Genomic DNA, 15,338 nt, shown 5'->3' with positions numbered 1-15,338 from the left:
GATTTACACAATATTTCCAGGCTGAAGAATACAGAACATCCCTGTGCAGTATTTGGTCCAGCTTCCCAAAAAAATACACAGAGCCCTCATGACACTATGACTTGTGGCTAAGATTGTTTTGGGTAAGGAAACATGATCAGTGGATAGAGAACACAACCCTCCAGTTTGTGACAGGGGGACATACACATACCAGAGACAAAGAAAGGAACAGTCTCCTTCACTTTCTGAAGCCCCTGGCTCCTGCTAGGGTGGATTCAAGCTTGAGACTGGAAATTCCACTATTCCACTGTTATCTGGGCTTCTGGGTACAGAAAACCCTCCTGGCTTGTCTCCTCTGTGACAAGGGATATAACATCTGGGGCTTGAAACACTCCTTGCCACTGAACAAGTGCCTGCATACAGAAAATGCTTACTGTCACCTGGAAAAAGAACACAAAATCTTTGTCCCACACAAAGTATATCCTGCAACCCTCTGAGGTTCAGGTGCAGCAGCAGAAATGAGATGAGTGTCCTACCAGTCCTCCAGAGGGAATGGAGACACAGCTGAGCATGCATTTGTCTTCATTACGCTGCTCTCTGTGGACCCAAGAACATAAAGACTCACGGTCTTAATGCGTTCAGACCAGGACATCTATTTGCAGGATTTAAGCTACTCCTTCAAACATGGAGTTCTGTTTCCTGGGATGCTGAGCTGACGTACCCTGTTAGCCCCCCAGCCCTCTGCAGGCACAAACAAGACGCGTTTGTGCGGCCGAGCTGCACGCGCGGTGCCACAGCCACACAAACGCTTCTGCAGGCAGCGGTGTGGTGCAGGTGGCTCTGGAGCCTGCTGTGAGTGCAGCAGCACAGCCACGCTCACAGCACCAAACCTCAGCACTCACAGTGCCCAGGGGTCCATGGAGGACTGGGAGAGGCCTCAGCCCGTATTTGGGGCTATGGACGAGCCTCATGGACGAGCATCACTGGCACACAGTCAGGTGTTTTGCTGTCATGCAAGCGACACGTAAAAAACAACAACATGTATGTGAGCTGGGGGAAATGAGAAGCAATGAAATCTAATTGCAAAGGCAACGAAATTGAGTGATTGGCAATAATTTTGCAAAAGCAGGTTTTTCTGTTTAGTCTGCTGCCAAACAGCAAACTTGTACCTGCAGGAGGGCTCAGGGTCTCTGAAAGCCCCTGGTTGCCCTAAACCTAAGAACTGTGTGTAAATAATTGTTCCCATTACCCTCCCAGCCTCAGCCACCCTCTATGGCACAAAACCAGCCATTAACCCCCATACTATTTTGGTAAGATGGAACTTTTGCCTGTGTCATCTGGGTTGCTAAAACCATGGAGAGAAAAAAGATTCACGGAGTCACAGTGGTCTCTGTGCAGCACTCGGACCCAGCTTTGGTATTTTTACTGGGTTTGCTTTCAGTCTCTACATTTCTATTTCCTTTTTCTATTTCCAGGAGCTGTCGTTAGGGTGTCAAATGCCTTCTTTGCAAAGTCCCCCAGTCTAGATTAAACTCTTAGGAATTTTAATCCTCCTGTCTAAAGAGACTTGGGAACAAGTTTTTCCAAGTCAAGTCATACCCCTCCCCACCTGCCCATTTTTCTGCTGCCAAAACCTCAGAATGAGAATTTTTATTTAGTTTTGACTCTAAATACAATGTTGGTGAAATTTACCTAGATAGTCCCTAAAACAATAACAATCTTATTTATTAAAATGAACATTTTTCTCAAACCCAGCCCCCCAAGCTCAAGCAGCAGCTTTCAGGAATGAAACTATATTAAAACATACAAAGCACTCCATTATGTACAGTAGACCTATGAACTTAAATCCCAATTACTAAACCATGTTAGAAAAATATAACTCAAATGAAATAATGAAAACATGAAAGACAAAAATATGTATTTTTAGAAACATAAGTGGCACTAATGTCAGAGACAAGATGAATACATCAATATGGTTGTGGCCAGATTTGCTAGGGTGACAGCCCATCATAAGGAATATATTCTCCATCAAAACCACTTAATACAAGTTTTTAAGCATGTGAATAGTCTTCTAATTCACATGGATTAATCATGAGCTTGAAGTTGCCTATATGTTTATATTTGTGTAGGATGAAGAGTTACTTTTTAATATCCATTGTTTCTATCCAGTATGTTAAGCTGAATAGATGTATGAAGCATGTGTCAGTTTTTTGTGTTACTCTCAAAGAACCTCTCAGAATATGGTGTTGCCATGAACACAAGTTACCTACAAAGCCCAGTAACTCAGCTGCAGTTATGTCACAAAGTTCACTCCAGAACCTGCTTTCCTCCTCTGATTTTCTCTACCTTTCCATCTCTATACCTTCTGGTCATCACTGCTGCTCATTTCTATCCCAGTCTTGGAGAGGTAACCAGAAGATTAATTTTAAGGATCCAGGCTGTCAAGGAACAAATTACATGTGTGGAACTGTACTATTTCCCACATACATTAATATTAAATTTTTAAAACCTATGAATCAGGGATGGCATCCATACTAAGCACGTTTTAAATCAGGTTGCTATTTTGTTTTAAAAAGCAGCTATAAAAAACCAGCGTATTATTCTAACTCATTTTGTGCAAATAAATGGAAAAGGCAATTACAAACAAAGAGGACTTGGTTAGTGATACACACATCTGGAACTAGGAAGGACATCAGGGAACACTGCACATAGAGATTTATACTGGGATCCAGACAGAGTGTTTATATAGACCAAAAGCCTTTCTGTCAGTATTGAAAATTTTAATTCTGTCACTTGCCTTTACTTTCTAATGCAATGGTGATGACACATGATGTGTCCAAACCACGCTCCACAACCACAGTGCCTTCGTTCACACTGCTTTCACCTGTCAAGATCCCCAATCCAGCCTCACATGCAGCATTCAGGATGGCATCATTTTCAATAAATCTGCCTTGGTTCCAACCCTAACACCCCTGCCATTATGGCAGGTCACTGCCTAGCTGACATTTGACAAGCAAACTAACACCATCATCTAGCACCAAATGTTTCAGAAAAAGTATAAGCTTCTCATTAAAAAATTGTTCCCCTTGCTCCCACATCTGCTAAAGAAGCTGGCATTTCTTCTGAACATATTGCCACTAAAATCTTTATTATTATGGCCTTCTAGAACGTTAACAGCTAGAGGCTTGATCCAGCAAGCACAGCTGGGCATACAGTTTGGCAGCATAAACAAAGCCATTGTCTTTGTATGATCAGATCCCATCCAGCACAATAACACAGCAATTATATACACAGGTGAATCCATTCATTTGTAAGGCAGGAGATGGCATAAAGCATCTTCTAAAAGATAAGGAGCAAACATTCACAGCATTTTAATGCTGAAGAGCCCCATCTGAAAAATGTGTCTTCTCTAATCTGTTTTCATCTTTTAACAAGGAGTTCTTGTCATTTTACCAGAAGTACCAATTCAAAAAATCTGTTCACAAAACTGACCCACTACCTTACAAACATTAAAAAGCTCCAAAAGCAGAATCTCACAAATAAATGCAAAGAAAACAAAATATTATCAGACAGAACAAACTTACTACTTTGCAGACATTAAAATTCTAACCATGAGGCCTAATAGCTTTGTGCAACCTTCTTCTACAAGCTGTGATAGAAATACTGACTGTGACAAAGGTAAATAAAATTTGCACAAGAGGAAAACTTTTAAAAAGAACTTCTGATAAAAAGCAGCAAAAGGGGTACCTGAAAATGTGCACATATGCAAGTCACCTGATCCAGACACCATATGAAAAGAATTATCTTTTGAGTTTGCCGCACCACTAATATCTTTCAAAAGTCTTGGTATCTGGAGAGGCATTGCAGTAAGGAATGTCAGATTTTATTTTTTCTTTTTTAATATGAACGTCTGCCTTCTCCCGTAGGCTGTGGTCCTACTTTATGTTTCTACAGGCATGGCAGCACATATGTAAGCAGTTTTATTGAAATCAAGGAATCTTTATGCAGTCAAACTCATTCTCTGCCTTTGGGACATGGTCTTTAGAGGGCAAACTACTGGGATAAGGTATCATCTTCTTCCTGCTGTTCCTTAACACCCAGGACAGCCTTGCAGTGGGTCTGTGCAGGGCAACTAGCACATAAAATTCCCCAGCCCTTTCCTACTGGGGAATAATGAAATACAGCAGTAATAGTAGGCTGCTAAGAACACAGGAACTTCAGTTCTGCAAACACTTCCACATGTGATTAATCCTGAATGAACACTACTTAATTGGATTCCAGATAATAGAGTCTGAAGAAATCCTTAAAGAAATACAAATTTACACTGGCTCAGATGGAAACTATGACATCTGGGCTGAAAACCAACAAGCAACTAATTACTTTAAGAAAAAGATGACAAAAACATGCCACTACATTAGGACACAGTGCCTAGCATGAGATGCCTTGCTTAGGTGTATTTCTTGCCAGGATCTGCCTCCCTCAGCACCTTTTTCCATGTTCTGGAAGTGGCATTTGGGACAGTGAGGTGGAAACCTTTGCAGATATTAAAAAAATAGTCTCAGGATCATAGGTGTGTATGCAGAAATGTGCAGTCAATTCCCTACACCCAGTGATTGTAAACCCAGTGACAACTGACTCACAGTCCTGGGTCTGGGAGAAATACGAGCTGCACGTAAACTGGAATTCAGTCTGCAAAGGGAAAAACACAACACAGCTGGGGAAAAGGCTTGGCAATGTCAGAGAGAGAAAGCTGGAAGCAGCAATACTACAGGAAGCCAATAGTGGACCACAAGTTACATTTGAATAACCAGTGTGCACTCTGCAGCAATCCCGTGTACAAACACACGTCCTGCCAGCGTGGGCAGAGAGCCCCAAGGGTTCCACTGCACCTGGGAGAATGATCCAGCCCTTGTGCAGGACAGGGATGGACAGACTGGGAACATGTTAAACGGAGCTAAGGAAAAATACACAGATAATTAGGGCAATGCACACACCAAAAACAATCAGTGAGGCTGGTGGGATTGATTCAGTGTTCAGCAACCAATTCAATCCCAAGAAAGGAAGGAGGCCATACATGGACAGCTTTGCTTTTCCTATGGGGTGGCAAACACAGCCCTCCATGTGTGCTGGCTTTAGAGCCTCCCCTCAGCCATCGTGCCTGGTTGGTCTCTGAACAAGCAGAGGTAGAAAAGAGAAAAGCAAAACTCAACAGAAGGAAGGATACAAATCGACTTTCAAAGTACAGTGCTGCACTTCCTGGCATCACCTTATCTGCTGTGCCAGGACAGACAACCATGGCACACGTGAGTCCAAACTCTGCTCCATGGGCACCTCACTCCCTTGGTCCCACCCCACAGAAGATACAGTGCCACAGAAAAGGTGAACTGTAAGTGCCCTACATCCAAACATCTCCCAGAGGATTAAGTGGAAGAAGAGCTGCAGGACCTGCCTCCTAGTTACCAAAAAATAGCTTAGAGACTAGGGAATGGAGACTTGGATTCTTGTTTTCTACACATGGAAGAGATCCAGATGATGAAGATACACTGTCCTCCAAGAATTAAAAGAAAGGGTTGACCGTAACCCTTTATGGAGGTTTGAATGCTGTAAAATACAAGTTTTGTGAAGCTGAAGAAAAACTAGCAAAAAAGAGCTGCTTGGTTCCAGTGATTTTGTATGTAAAACACATCAGCATATCAAGCATCAGCAACTCCAGAATTGTTCTTTGCAACTATAGCTTTTGTTCCTCTCTTTGAACTGCTTCTCCCACCTGGACTGCACCTCTAGACTGATGCTACAGATCTCTGTGAGGTCACTCCCTGTGTTATTATTAAGTTTCAATATGTACTTATATTTAGTACATTCAGTAATCCATTCTGATATGGGATTGATTCCCAGAAATAGTTTGCATTATTGTGCAATTGTATCTTGAGCTCTCCCAGACTTAAAGTTTCTTCTACTCATTGCCTTCCGTGTAGTTTTACTCTTTGTATTTTAAGTGGCTTCATAGGCAGGTGCCTTCCAAGCCCAAGAAGGTCAAAGTTCCTGACTTTAAAGGCTGACACACTGTTTCCTAGTTGGTATCAGTGACACCACAGTGACATCTGTAAGGTCCCTACAGCCTGGAATTTTTTCCTTCCCTCCTGGCCCTCCTTACTCTGCTGCATGTAGGATGTTTTGTTAACTGATGGTCTTAAGAAAATTCTTTGGTGTATGATAATTCTTTGCCCTGTTTTTCCTCTTTTGTTATATGATGTCTTATATGCAAGCAGCCAAACCAGAGCTGGCAAACAGCCTCTCTCTAGGTTCTTTACACATTGCTGCAAGGCAAAATAAACAGTTGTTTCCAGTTTGCATTGTCAGAGCTACAGATGTATGCTAATTAACCTTTCAATCTGCTGCTGGAAAGCTGAAAGAGATTTTAAATGTACTTTTCTAAGGCAGAGACCAAAGTCTATGGACACCTGTCCTTTCTAATGTTGGGCTCTGTGTGGCCCAGAGCAGAGTACGTCATGTCCTCCCTTTATGTTGACTCTGAAGGCATTTTCAGATTTCAGCAGAGCTTTACAAAAGGCCAGGAGGCAGAGATAAAATCTTTCTGAAATTCAAGGACATTACTTGTCTTTTTGGAGGAACACTGATGCCAAGGATAATATTTGGGTTGACCTGAGACCGCTTGAAGGATGGGGAAACTTCAGACTGGGGCAATAGGAGCTACTTCATAACATGGGAAGCTCATTGTTTTGTTAAGATACTGCAGTATTTACCCAAATTTCTTACCTTCCTTTTGTTTACTAGAACCAAAAAAAAAAACAAACAAACAAAACCAATCCCCAAAGTCAGGTCTCATATACCCTTCAGGCAAAAGTATTATCAAGCCTGTCATGTCAAACAGTCTGAGTAGAAGAAAGGAAAATGAAATGAATCTGCAGTTTATATCAAATTTCAGTATCAGGTTTAGAACTGGCTGCTACACAAATGAATGAAACAATCTCAGATGTGCAAAGCCAGTACTGCAGAGACCTTCCCAAGAGGAGGAAGCAAGGATCTGTTTCCTTCTTTAAGTTTTAAAAGCTTTATCTCATGATACTGTCTTGTTTGCCAAATATTTCTTGGAATCTTTCAAATAAAGGTTCATTCTCATTGCTCCATTGTGCTTCAGCCAAATTACTGGCTGCTGATGCTGCCTCTGTTGGAGTCCAGAGTCAGCTGATGCCCTGCCCATGTGCTACACCTGTGTTTTAAACATCCAATCTTTTCCAGGGGACCATGTGTACCTGTGCACAGGACAGGAATGTCTCAAACACACGGACACATCCATGGGAGGTAGGGATCAGAGATGGACGGCACAGGGGCAGCCTTGAAAAGTGCCAAGACACCTAAAGAAACAGCACATTACTAATGGTCAGCTAACTCCTAACACCTTTAGAAAGACATCTCCACAACCTCTTCCTGCCTCCACAATGGCTACTTCCCCGTGTTTGTTGCTATATTTATCACTCAAATTACAGTATTACTGAGAGGCCTCGGGCAGCCTCCTTCTCCCTCGTGCCTCTCAAGTACACAGTGGAAAGGTTTTTGCTGCCCAGGTACCATCATTTGGAACAGTTAAAATGTCCAGCCTCTCCCCATTGTTATCACTTCTCCAGCATTATCAGGAAGTTCTTTCACCTATCCTCAAATGACAACTGTATATGTACTTACTGTCAGCAATCACTTGCTTACAAGATTTTTATTACCCTGACTTCAGGAAGACTTGTTAATGTGTTAATATGACAGAAAAATCAGGAAATTAAGAGTTAAGCCTGAAAACTCTGTCTTCATTTTGTTGTCTACAAGAAGTTCATTCTGGTTGGGGGCCCTAAAAGCTTCTTCACCCAATTAAAAAAAGAGATCTGTCAATTAATGAGGAGAAAAAAATATTTCTCCTATCTTTTTGTAATAGCAACATACAGATTGACTTGACAGGCTACAGATTTCACTGAAAGGGGCACTATTCCTTCATTCAAAATACATACCCAACAATTTCCATGAGATCAGTTGATGAAAATTATTCAGTGGCTCCAAAGAAACAAGGAAAATTATCTATCAAGCCTGCAGAGTATGAGTATGAAAAACTTTAGTTGCTTATTGCCTCAAAACTTCCGAGACAACTGTCTTTATTCTGTGCTAGCTTCATTTGGACTTAAAATTGTGACACTGCAGGAGAAAATGTATTCATCTATTGTCATATGCACAAAAAGATCAGACTTGCACATTTGGGGCTAATTATTTAAACTAATTAAAGAGGAAAAAAAAAACCAGTAGAGACATTTAAAGAACTGAATTTTAAAGATGTTTCCCCATATACCCCTGCTGTGCTAACAACAAACATGGAACATCTTGGCCCCAAAATGATTCATTTGCCAAACAAGAGCAAAGGTTTTACTATAAGCTATGGTTCAACCTCATGTATAAAAAGGATGACATTTTATGCTACAATCCTCAGATGAAATCTTTTTAATTCACACTTAAAACTGATTGCAGGACGACAGAAAAAGACTATCAGCTACTTAAGTTCCCTACTTTCCAAACAGTAGGAGAATTAATGCTTCATTTCTTGTCATTTTTGTTTTATGAAATGAAGGAATCAGTACTCAATGAACTGATTAAGTCAGTGAAAATGCGTTCACCCCTACTCTAGGATATGACCAAAGTTTAAATGCTGTCTAAGCAACATGTGTCAATATGGTGCAGAAGAATTAAAAATTACAAACAATTCCCTAAAGGACTCATTGCCTTAAATGTGCTCTTCTCCCATGCACCACAGCAGAACTCATGGAAGTGTTGCCTGAAGAAGCCATGACCTCACCATCAGTTCCTAGGATAAGCCACACCTTTGCAGTGATCAGCAACTCATGTCTCATCTCAGAAAGGAACAAACAGAGACCTGCCAGGAAAAAATGCTTGCAAATCTCCAAGGACTGATGTCGAGTGAGGTACCTAATTAAAGAGGGAGAGAGACTGAAGAAGCTCTGAGTTGGTAAAGGAGAAGTCACAGGGGACTCATATTTAGTAACATGGCAAAAGTGAGGTCATAAACCAGAGCAACCAGAAAGGGGAAAGGAGGAAAGCACATGGTGAAGGACTGGACAGGTCCCAAATGGCCAAGGAGAAAAGCTCAAAAGACTGCAGACCAAATTTTGGCAGAAAAACACAGAGAAAGATCTGTTGTCTATTTCAATGGACCCTTTGAAGTTTTCTGGATCTAATCTGATTTTTGTCTGTCATTCTTTGCCAAAAAAGATAAACTCTGCCAGGGAAAACCCCACCTTCCCTTATTCTTATATTAATACAAAAACAAACGGTCTGTTTTAAATATCAAACACTTAAAACGCAGAACCTTTCTTCTATGATGTGTTGGAGAGTTTGATATTTGCAAGCTGTCATACTGGCCATTATAACAGACCAAAGTTGGTTCTGTACCTTGTGCTTTATCAAATGATGTCAGAACATAAGCCTTGGTCCTGCACCTACGCCTGAACCAAAATCAACCCGCTGGCTCCATCCACACTTCACTGAACAGCATGGCAGATGTTTATTTACTAAAATGCCTGCATAGGGGTGACCAAAATATATTTTTGAATTTTTTTTACTGATACTGAAAGTCTTCTGTTTCTCTTTAGTAGTAATTTCTTTCAATAGTGTCTAACATTATATTACATTACGATACCATAATGTTATGAGCCATTCTAGGCTCTCGTCTAACAGTCTTTAGGCATAAGCTTACCTTTAAACCATTCCCTTGAATTATTTTAGTTTATACTTTCATGTGCCTTACTTTCCTGCTTGGAAGGGGGACACAGTCAACAATATTGAAAATACTGAGCTAAAAACCACCATGTAATCACTACATTACGATGGCTCAGCCTGCCACTGCAATTGGTTCCCATTAAAATGACAGCATTTACTATGTATTACTCCAAGCAATATACTGAAAATTTCACATCCATTTGCAACTAATACATTGAAGTGCCCCAAATCTCATTCTGCCATTGCTATAGCCAGATGTTTTTTAACAGTGGCATTCATAGAAATATTGTTAGCTAAGCAGCAAATTTGGAGTTAAAGTACGTGTTAATTCAGAGTAACAATAAAGGAAGTGGACAAGACAAACAGGAGCCCAGGAAATAGGAACTTCACCCAGAGAAGATAGGAAATACACCTTCATAACGGTGTGACACCAACACTTTAAATGCTGTGCTCTCCTCCCAGCACAACGTGTTCTAAACAGCTTTAAACATCCATGTGTTTTACATCAAAATACATTGTCTTACCTGTTTGGGTCTCCTGTACTATCCCAAATAAACTTCGCCATCTCTACACAACCTCCTGCTGCTTATCCAAGTACAGTTCTTGTCTCCCCAGCTGCACAATCCTAGACTTCTGTTCAATAATGGCATCAGCCATTTATTTGGGCATGTTCTTATTTTATTGAGGTCATTCCAGACTTTTTCTCTGCTCTCTACAGTTGCATTAACAGCTTCCTTCCTATTTTTAAATCAGCAGCTAATTTCAGCAACTAAGTGCCTATTGTTTCTTCAGGGTCACTCATAAAACAAACACCATTATTGATCTTTCTGAATCTACTACTAGTTTTTCCCTTTTATCTCATCTGAGCGACTATTCAAGGGGCAATTTCTCAATAAATCAGGACATTTATCCTAGATAAACTAGGGCATCTGAAGAAAGAGATTTTTCTGTCTATGTGTTCTAATACAGCTCCTATCACAGCAGTATCAAAGAAACTCATAAACATTAGGGATTTTGTATCCACAACACCTTTTTAAAGGGACAAGAGTTGTTAACTGTCTTTTACAAACAAGCAAGAAAGACACAGGGGGATTTAGTGCTTCAAAGGCAAAGACCACTCATCAAATGTACAACTAATTAAATTCTTATTTTCTACATTTTAACCACAATGGAATCTTCCCTCTTTTTTTGCATACTCTCTGGAAACACATTTGCTTATTTGTTGGACTGATGACCTGGCCAGTTTGTATTTATTCTGCCTTTTTGATGAGCATCTGAAGACAACAGACATCATAGACAAATATAAAAACCATGATAAACCAAACTGTATTTCCTTTACCATTATTGTTAAACTTAATATTATATAAATAATAATTAGAATTATTAAAATATAATTCTAAACCTATCTGTTGTCCTCCAGTCAAGCTAAAGTAAATTTTGGCTTTGCACAAGAGAATGTGATATCAAAATGCAAAGCGGCCCTTCCAGATAATAAGACCTAAGTGACCTCTTTCAGCCATCACGTATCTGGCCATTATTGTTTTGGCTAAGTGTGGCAAATTCTGTCCTTCTCAAATGAATTCAAGACCAATCCACAAAGAAACATTAAATGCAGTTTGACTGCCAGAGCACTCCATCAGTTATAAGATGCAATTTTCCAATGGCGCCCTGGCATTTCATCACTATTTTGCCACTTTCTGCATGTTTTTTTCTCTCTTTACTCACAGGGATGGAAGTCAGGTTTGTCAGGCTTGTTCTTACTGATCACTGGATCAACATAGCTCTAAAAAGGGGGGGTGGGAAGCTGATGTAGGGAATGAGAGGGCTGTCTGTGCTGGGTTTGTCTGCGGTGCTGTGGCACGTGGAGCTGGCTGAGCCCACAAGCACCGTCCCTGTGAGACAGGAGTCACTGAGCTGGAGCCTCTGGGATCTGAGGTATCTCCTCTGCATGACACTACCCATGTGCACAGAAATACAGGGCTGATTCTGAGCCAGGTCACTTATGTCTGTGTGTTCCATTAAAGGGCAGGCAGATCACTTCTGTCCTGCTCTAACACTTTGCAGGTTTATTAAACACAGTTTAAGAAGTTTGTCCCTCGACAGGAAATTCATGCCAAAGGTCTCATTGATGCCAAACACCACTTGGTAGGGGCAATAACACTGCCATTTAAATGTATTGTTACTCATATTACTAAAGCTACTATATTAGCATGAAATAGATAAGTTTTTATGAGAATTCAAAGATCAAACATGCTAATTGCATAATGAATAGAGAAGTAGCTAGCAACCACTCAAGGATCTGGAAGCAAGCGAATCCCCTAGATAAAAGGCATTCAGTTAATCAGAAGTATCTGAGTTGCATTTTCAACTCAAATATTTCTTTTCTCCTTATTTGTATGCCATAATGTTTTCTGAGAAGCAAAATAAAGACTACTGCTCTCACTAGGTTTTTCCTTCATTGAAGAAAGTTCATCAGGCAAAACTTGGCAACCAAGATGAGTCCTAGCAAAGGTGGCATGAACTGTAATTTTAACAAGGTTCAGGCAGACATCAGCCTGATCTACCATGAAGTTGTATGTAAAGGCATCACAAGGTACAGGAGCACGTTCTGTGCACACTCAGCTGAACTAACACCCAGTACTAATGCTCCCTTCTCCTGACAGCTCTCTTCCTACCTGATGGTAGACTGGGCTCTCTACAGGTTCAGCCTCTACTTGCTAAGTCATGTTAAAACTAGAGACTGCTTTGTCTTCACTTGAACTTTACATCCTGTTAGAATGCACAAAGGAAGTGAGTTATGTGAACAGCACACCTATTTTGTCCTAGTCAAGATGTACTTTGTTGGATATTATTGCCATTCAGGTACCTATTTAGTAACCCAGTCAAAAGCTATGACCAGTTGCATGGCATATAATGATTTTTTGAAAGGAAAGAAAATGCCATTAAAACAAAAGGCCCTGTTCTGCTTCTGAGTAAACAAATGGGAGTTTTACAAAGGCTCAAAAAGGAAAGGGATTAACATGCTTCAACGTGGTAATGGTCTCAACTGTTCACATTAAAATTTTCACAGTAAATTAAACCATGACAGAGGTAGGAAAGAAGTCAATTTTCAGCAGCTCATGCTGTTCTGCTGACATAAATTGCCATTTTTTAGGTAGTATATCCACCAACCTGTATAATGATAGAATTACAAAACCACAACCCGTTGTTGATTATGTTCGGCCTTTTGCATGCTAATTTTAGCCTGCTCTGCCAAAATAATTGCATGCACCACCTCATTACCAGGCTTCTGGATGTTTAGAACCCTGTCACTATTCTTTTTTCACCAACCTTTGCTTAAGCCTGCTGTGTTGGCCTTCCCTCCTTGTATGGTGTCTGCTGTTCAACAGCACTTCTTCTGCTTCCCAGTTCTGCTCAGGACACCTTTCCAGCACTTACACCCATCCTTTTCCAGGGGGGTCTTGCCAAGGGTAATGCTAAATGTCAGTCCATCTCTACCTTGCTCATCCATGTTTTCCTGTAGGTTGCATACAGCTCTTCACTATCTTCATGCTCTTTGTAGTCTATAAAGAACAGCAACTTTCCTTGACTAGCGAACGATGGCATGAAGCACTACCCAATCATCCCAGCAAGGCCGGGGAAGACAAGTAAATACAGACTCACTGTTTGGTGCCTGCCAAGAGTTCCCACAACACGTGTTACTTAGAGAGTTTACACAACAGTGACCAAAGAGGAGGGAAGGGACAGGCCATGCAAGTGTTCCAGTACCAGACCCCCCAGGGAAAGCTCTGCCCTGCGTTATTGTAGCAACACCAGAAATGGATGTTCAAGTACAATCAGCGCTTATCTGACCGTCAAATGACCACGGTGCCTTTGCACCTCAGTTGTATCACGGCAGCGTGCAACAAAAAATGACAAAGGCCTCTGAAAGAAAGTCAGCCCAGGAAAGGGCAAGGTGAGGCGGGAGGTGCGGGAGACTCAAAAAGCCTGGGTGCAGCGGGGTGGCACCAGGGCCGGGGAGCTGCCCTGGGCCAGACCCCGATTCACCTCACCCAACCTCCCCGAGCCGAGCCGAGCCGAGCCCGCCGCCCTGGGACACCCACAGCCTGACACCGGGCCTCGCCCCCTGCGGACCTGTCCCTGCCCCGGGCCGTGCCCTTTCCCCGCAGCTCCCCGGGCCCGGCCCGCAGCGCTGTCCCGGCCGGTCCCTGGGCCGCGGTGGCCCGGGGGCGGCGGCCGCCCTGCCCTGCCTTACCCTGCCCCGGGCCGCTGCGGGGGCCCTTCTGTCTCCCGGGGGAGCCGGGGGCCGGGGCGAGGGAGGGCGCATAATAAATAGCATCGTTTTCATGCAGGCAGGGCTGCAGGCTCCCCAAGCCTCCTCCCCGCGATAACAACCCAGGTACAGCCCGCGCTCGCCCCCCTCCCTCCCCCTTCCTCCTCCTCCTCCTCCACCTCCTCCTCCTCCCGGGGGGCCGGGGAGAAATCTACAGATCAAAGAAAAGATGCACAATAATAGCGGGGTGGGCGCGCACCGCGGCCCCCCGTCCGGCGGGGCCGGAGCCGGGGCCTCCGGCGGCTCCTGGCCGCGGCCCGGCCGCTGCCCGCCCGGCCGCGGGGCGAGGGGGGCGGCGGCGGGGCCGGGCGCCCCCGCCGCGGTACTCACCCGGGCCGGCCAGTGCGGGTACCCCTTCATTTTGGCGAACACCAGGTCTCCAGCCTTGTATTCTCGGGGCCGCGGACGAGCCATCGGGAGCCGCCGCGGGAGCCGCCGTGTGTCCCCTCGCCCCGCGCACGCCGCCCCGGGGGCAGCCGGGCGAGCCCCCGCGGGGTGCGATGCGCCCGGGCACGGGGCGCAGCCGGGAGCGGGGCTGGGCCGCGGGCGATCCCCGATCTCTCCGGCGGCGGCGGCGGCGGCTGGAGGAGATGGGGTGTGTGTGTGTGTGTGAGTGTGAGTGTGTGTGCGTGTGTCTGTGTGTGTGAGTGTGTACGCGGGGGAGGGGGAGGCCTTGGACACAACCCCAGCAGCCCCCGGTACCAGGGAGCGGGCTGGCCGGGCGGGGGCGGCCGGGGAGCCCTCGCCCCGCGGCGGCGGCGGGCGCGGCGCTGCCCGCGGCCCCCCCGTGCGCGCTGGGCTACGCCGCCCGCGCCGCCCGCTCCATCCCCGCCGCAGCCGCCGCGGCCCCGGGAATATGGAGCCGTCTCCGACGAATTACTCCTCGGGCAGCGACCGAAAACAGGATCTTCTTATCCCCCCCACCCCGCCCGCGCCTCCCCCCGCGCTTTCCCTTCCTGTTATTTTCTAGGTACACAGATCGGTTTCTATGAAAATAGGAGAGCAGAGAGCGCTCCAGTCCCGCCCGGCCCTCCCTTCCCCGCTGAAGCATGACATGGTTCTTTATGCGCGCCCGACATGGAGGCAGGGCGGCGAGGAGAAGCCTGCCGGTGTTGGCAGCAGGGTGCCCGCTTCCCCCAGCCAAAGGCGCCCGGCCCTTGGGCCTGGAGTGCCCTGGCCCCCGCTGTCACTGAGGCCCAGGCCCAGCACGGACCGGCTTCTCCAGGTGCCTTCTCAC

At 44.4% G+C, this 15,338-nt stretch overlaps 1 protein-coding gene across 1 annotated transcript in view; it reads right to left on the bottom strand.

Moving 5' to 3' along the window:
• Window positions 1-14,952, bottom strand: part of HDGFL3 (HDGF like 3) — a 37,101-nt gene extending 22,149 nt beyond the window's left edge. Inside the window, exon 1 of the mRNA XM_058846643.1 lies at window positions 14,432-14,952. Within this exon, the coding sequence (XP_058702626.1) occupies window positions 14,432-14,515 (84 nt within the window). The 5' untranslated portion in view covers window positions 14,516-14,952. The remainder of the gene's footprint in view (window positions 1-14,431) is intronic.
• Between the last annotated feature and the right edge of the window lie 386 nt (window positions 14,953-15,338).

The sequence above is a fragment of the Poecile atricapillus genome, chromosome 11 (genome assembly GCF_030490865.1).
Source record: "Poecile atricapillus isolate bPoeAtr1 chromosome 11, bPoeAtr1.hap1, whole genome shotgun sequence".
In the NCBI taxonomy this organism is placed as follows: Eukaryota; Metazoa; Chordata; class Aves; order Passeriformes; family Paridae; genus Poecile; species Poecile atricapillus.
The sequence above is the reverse complement of the archived record's forward strand: the minus strand, read 5'-3'. Positions and strand labels throughout refer to the sequence as shown.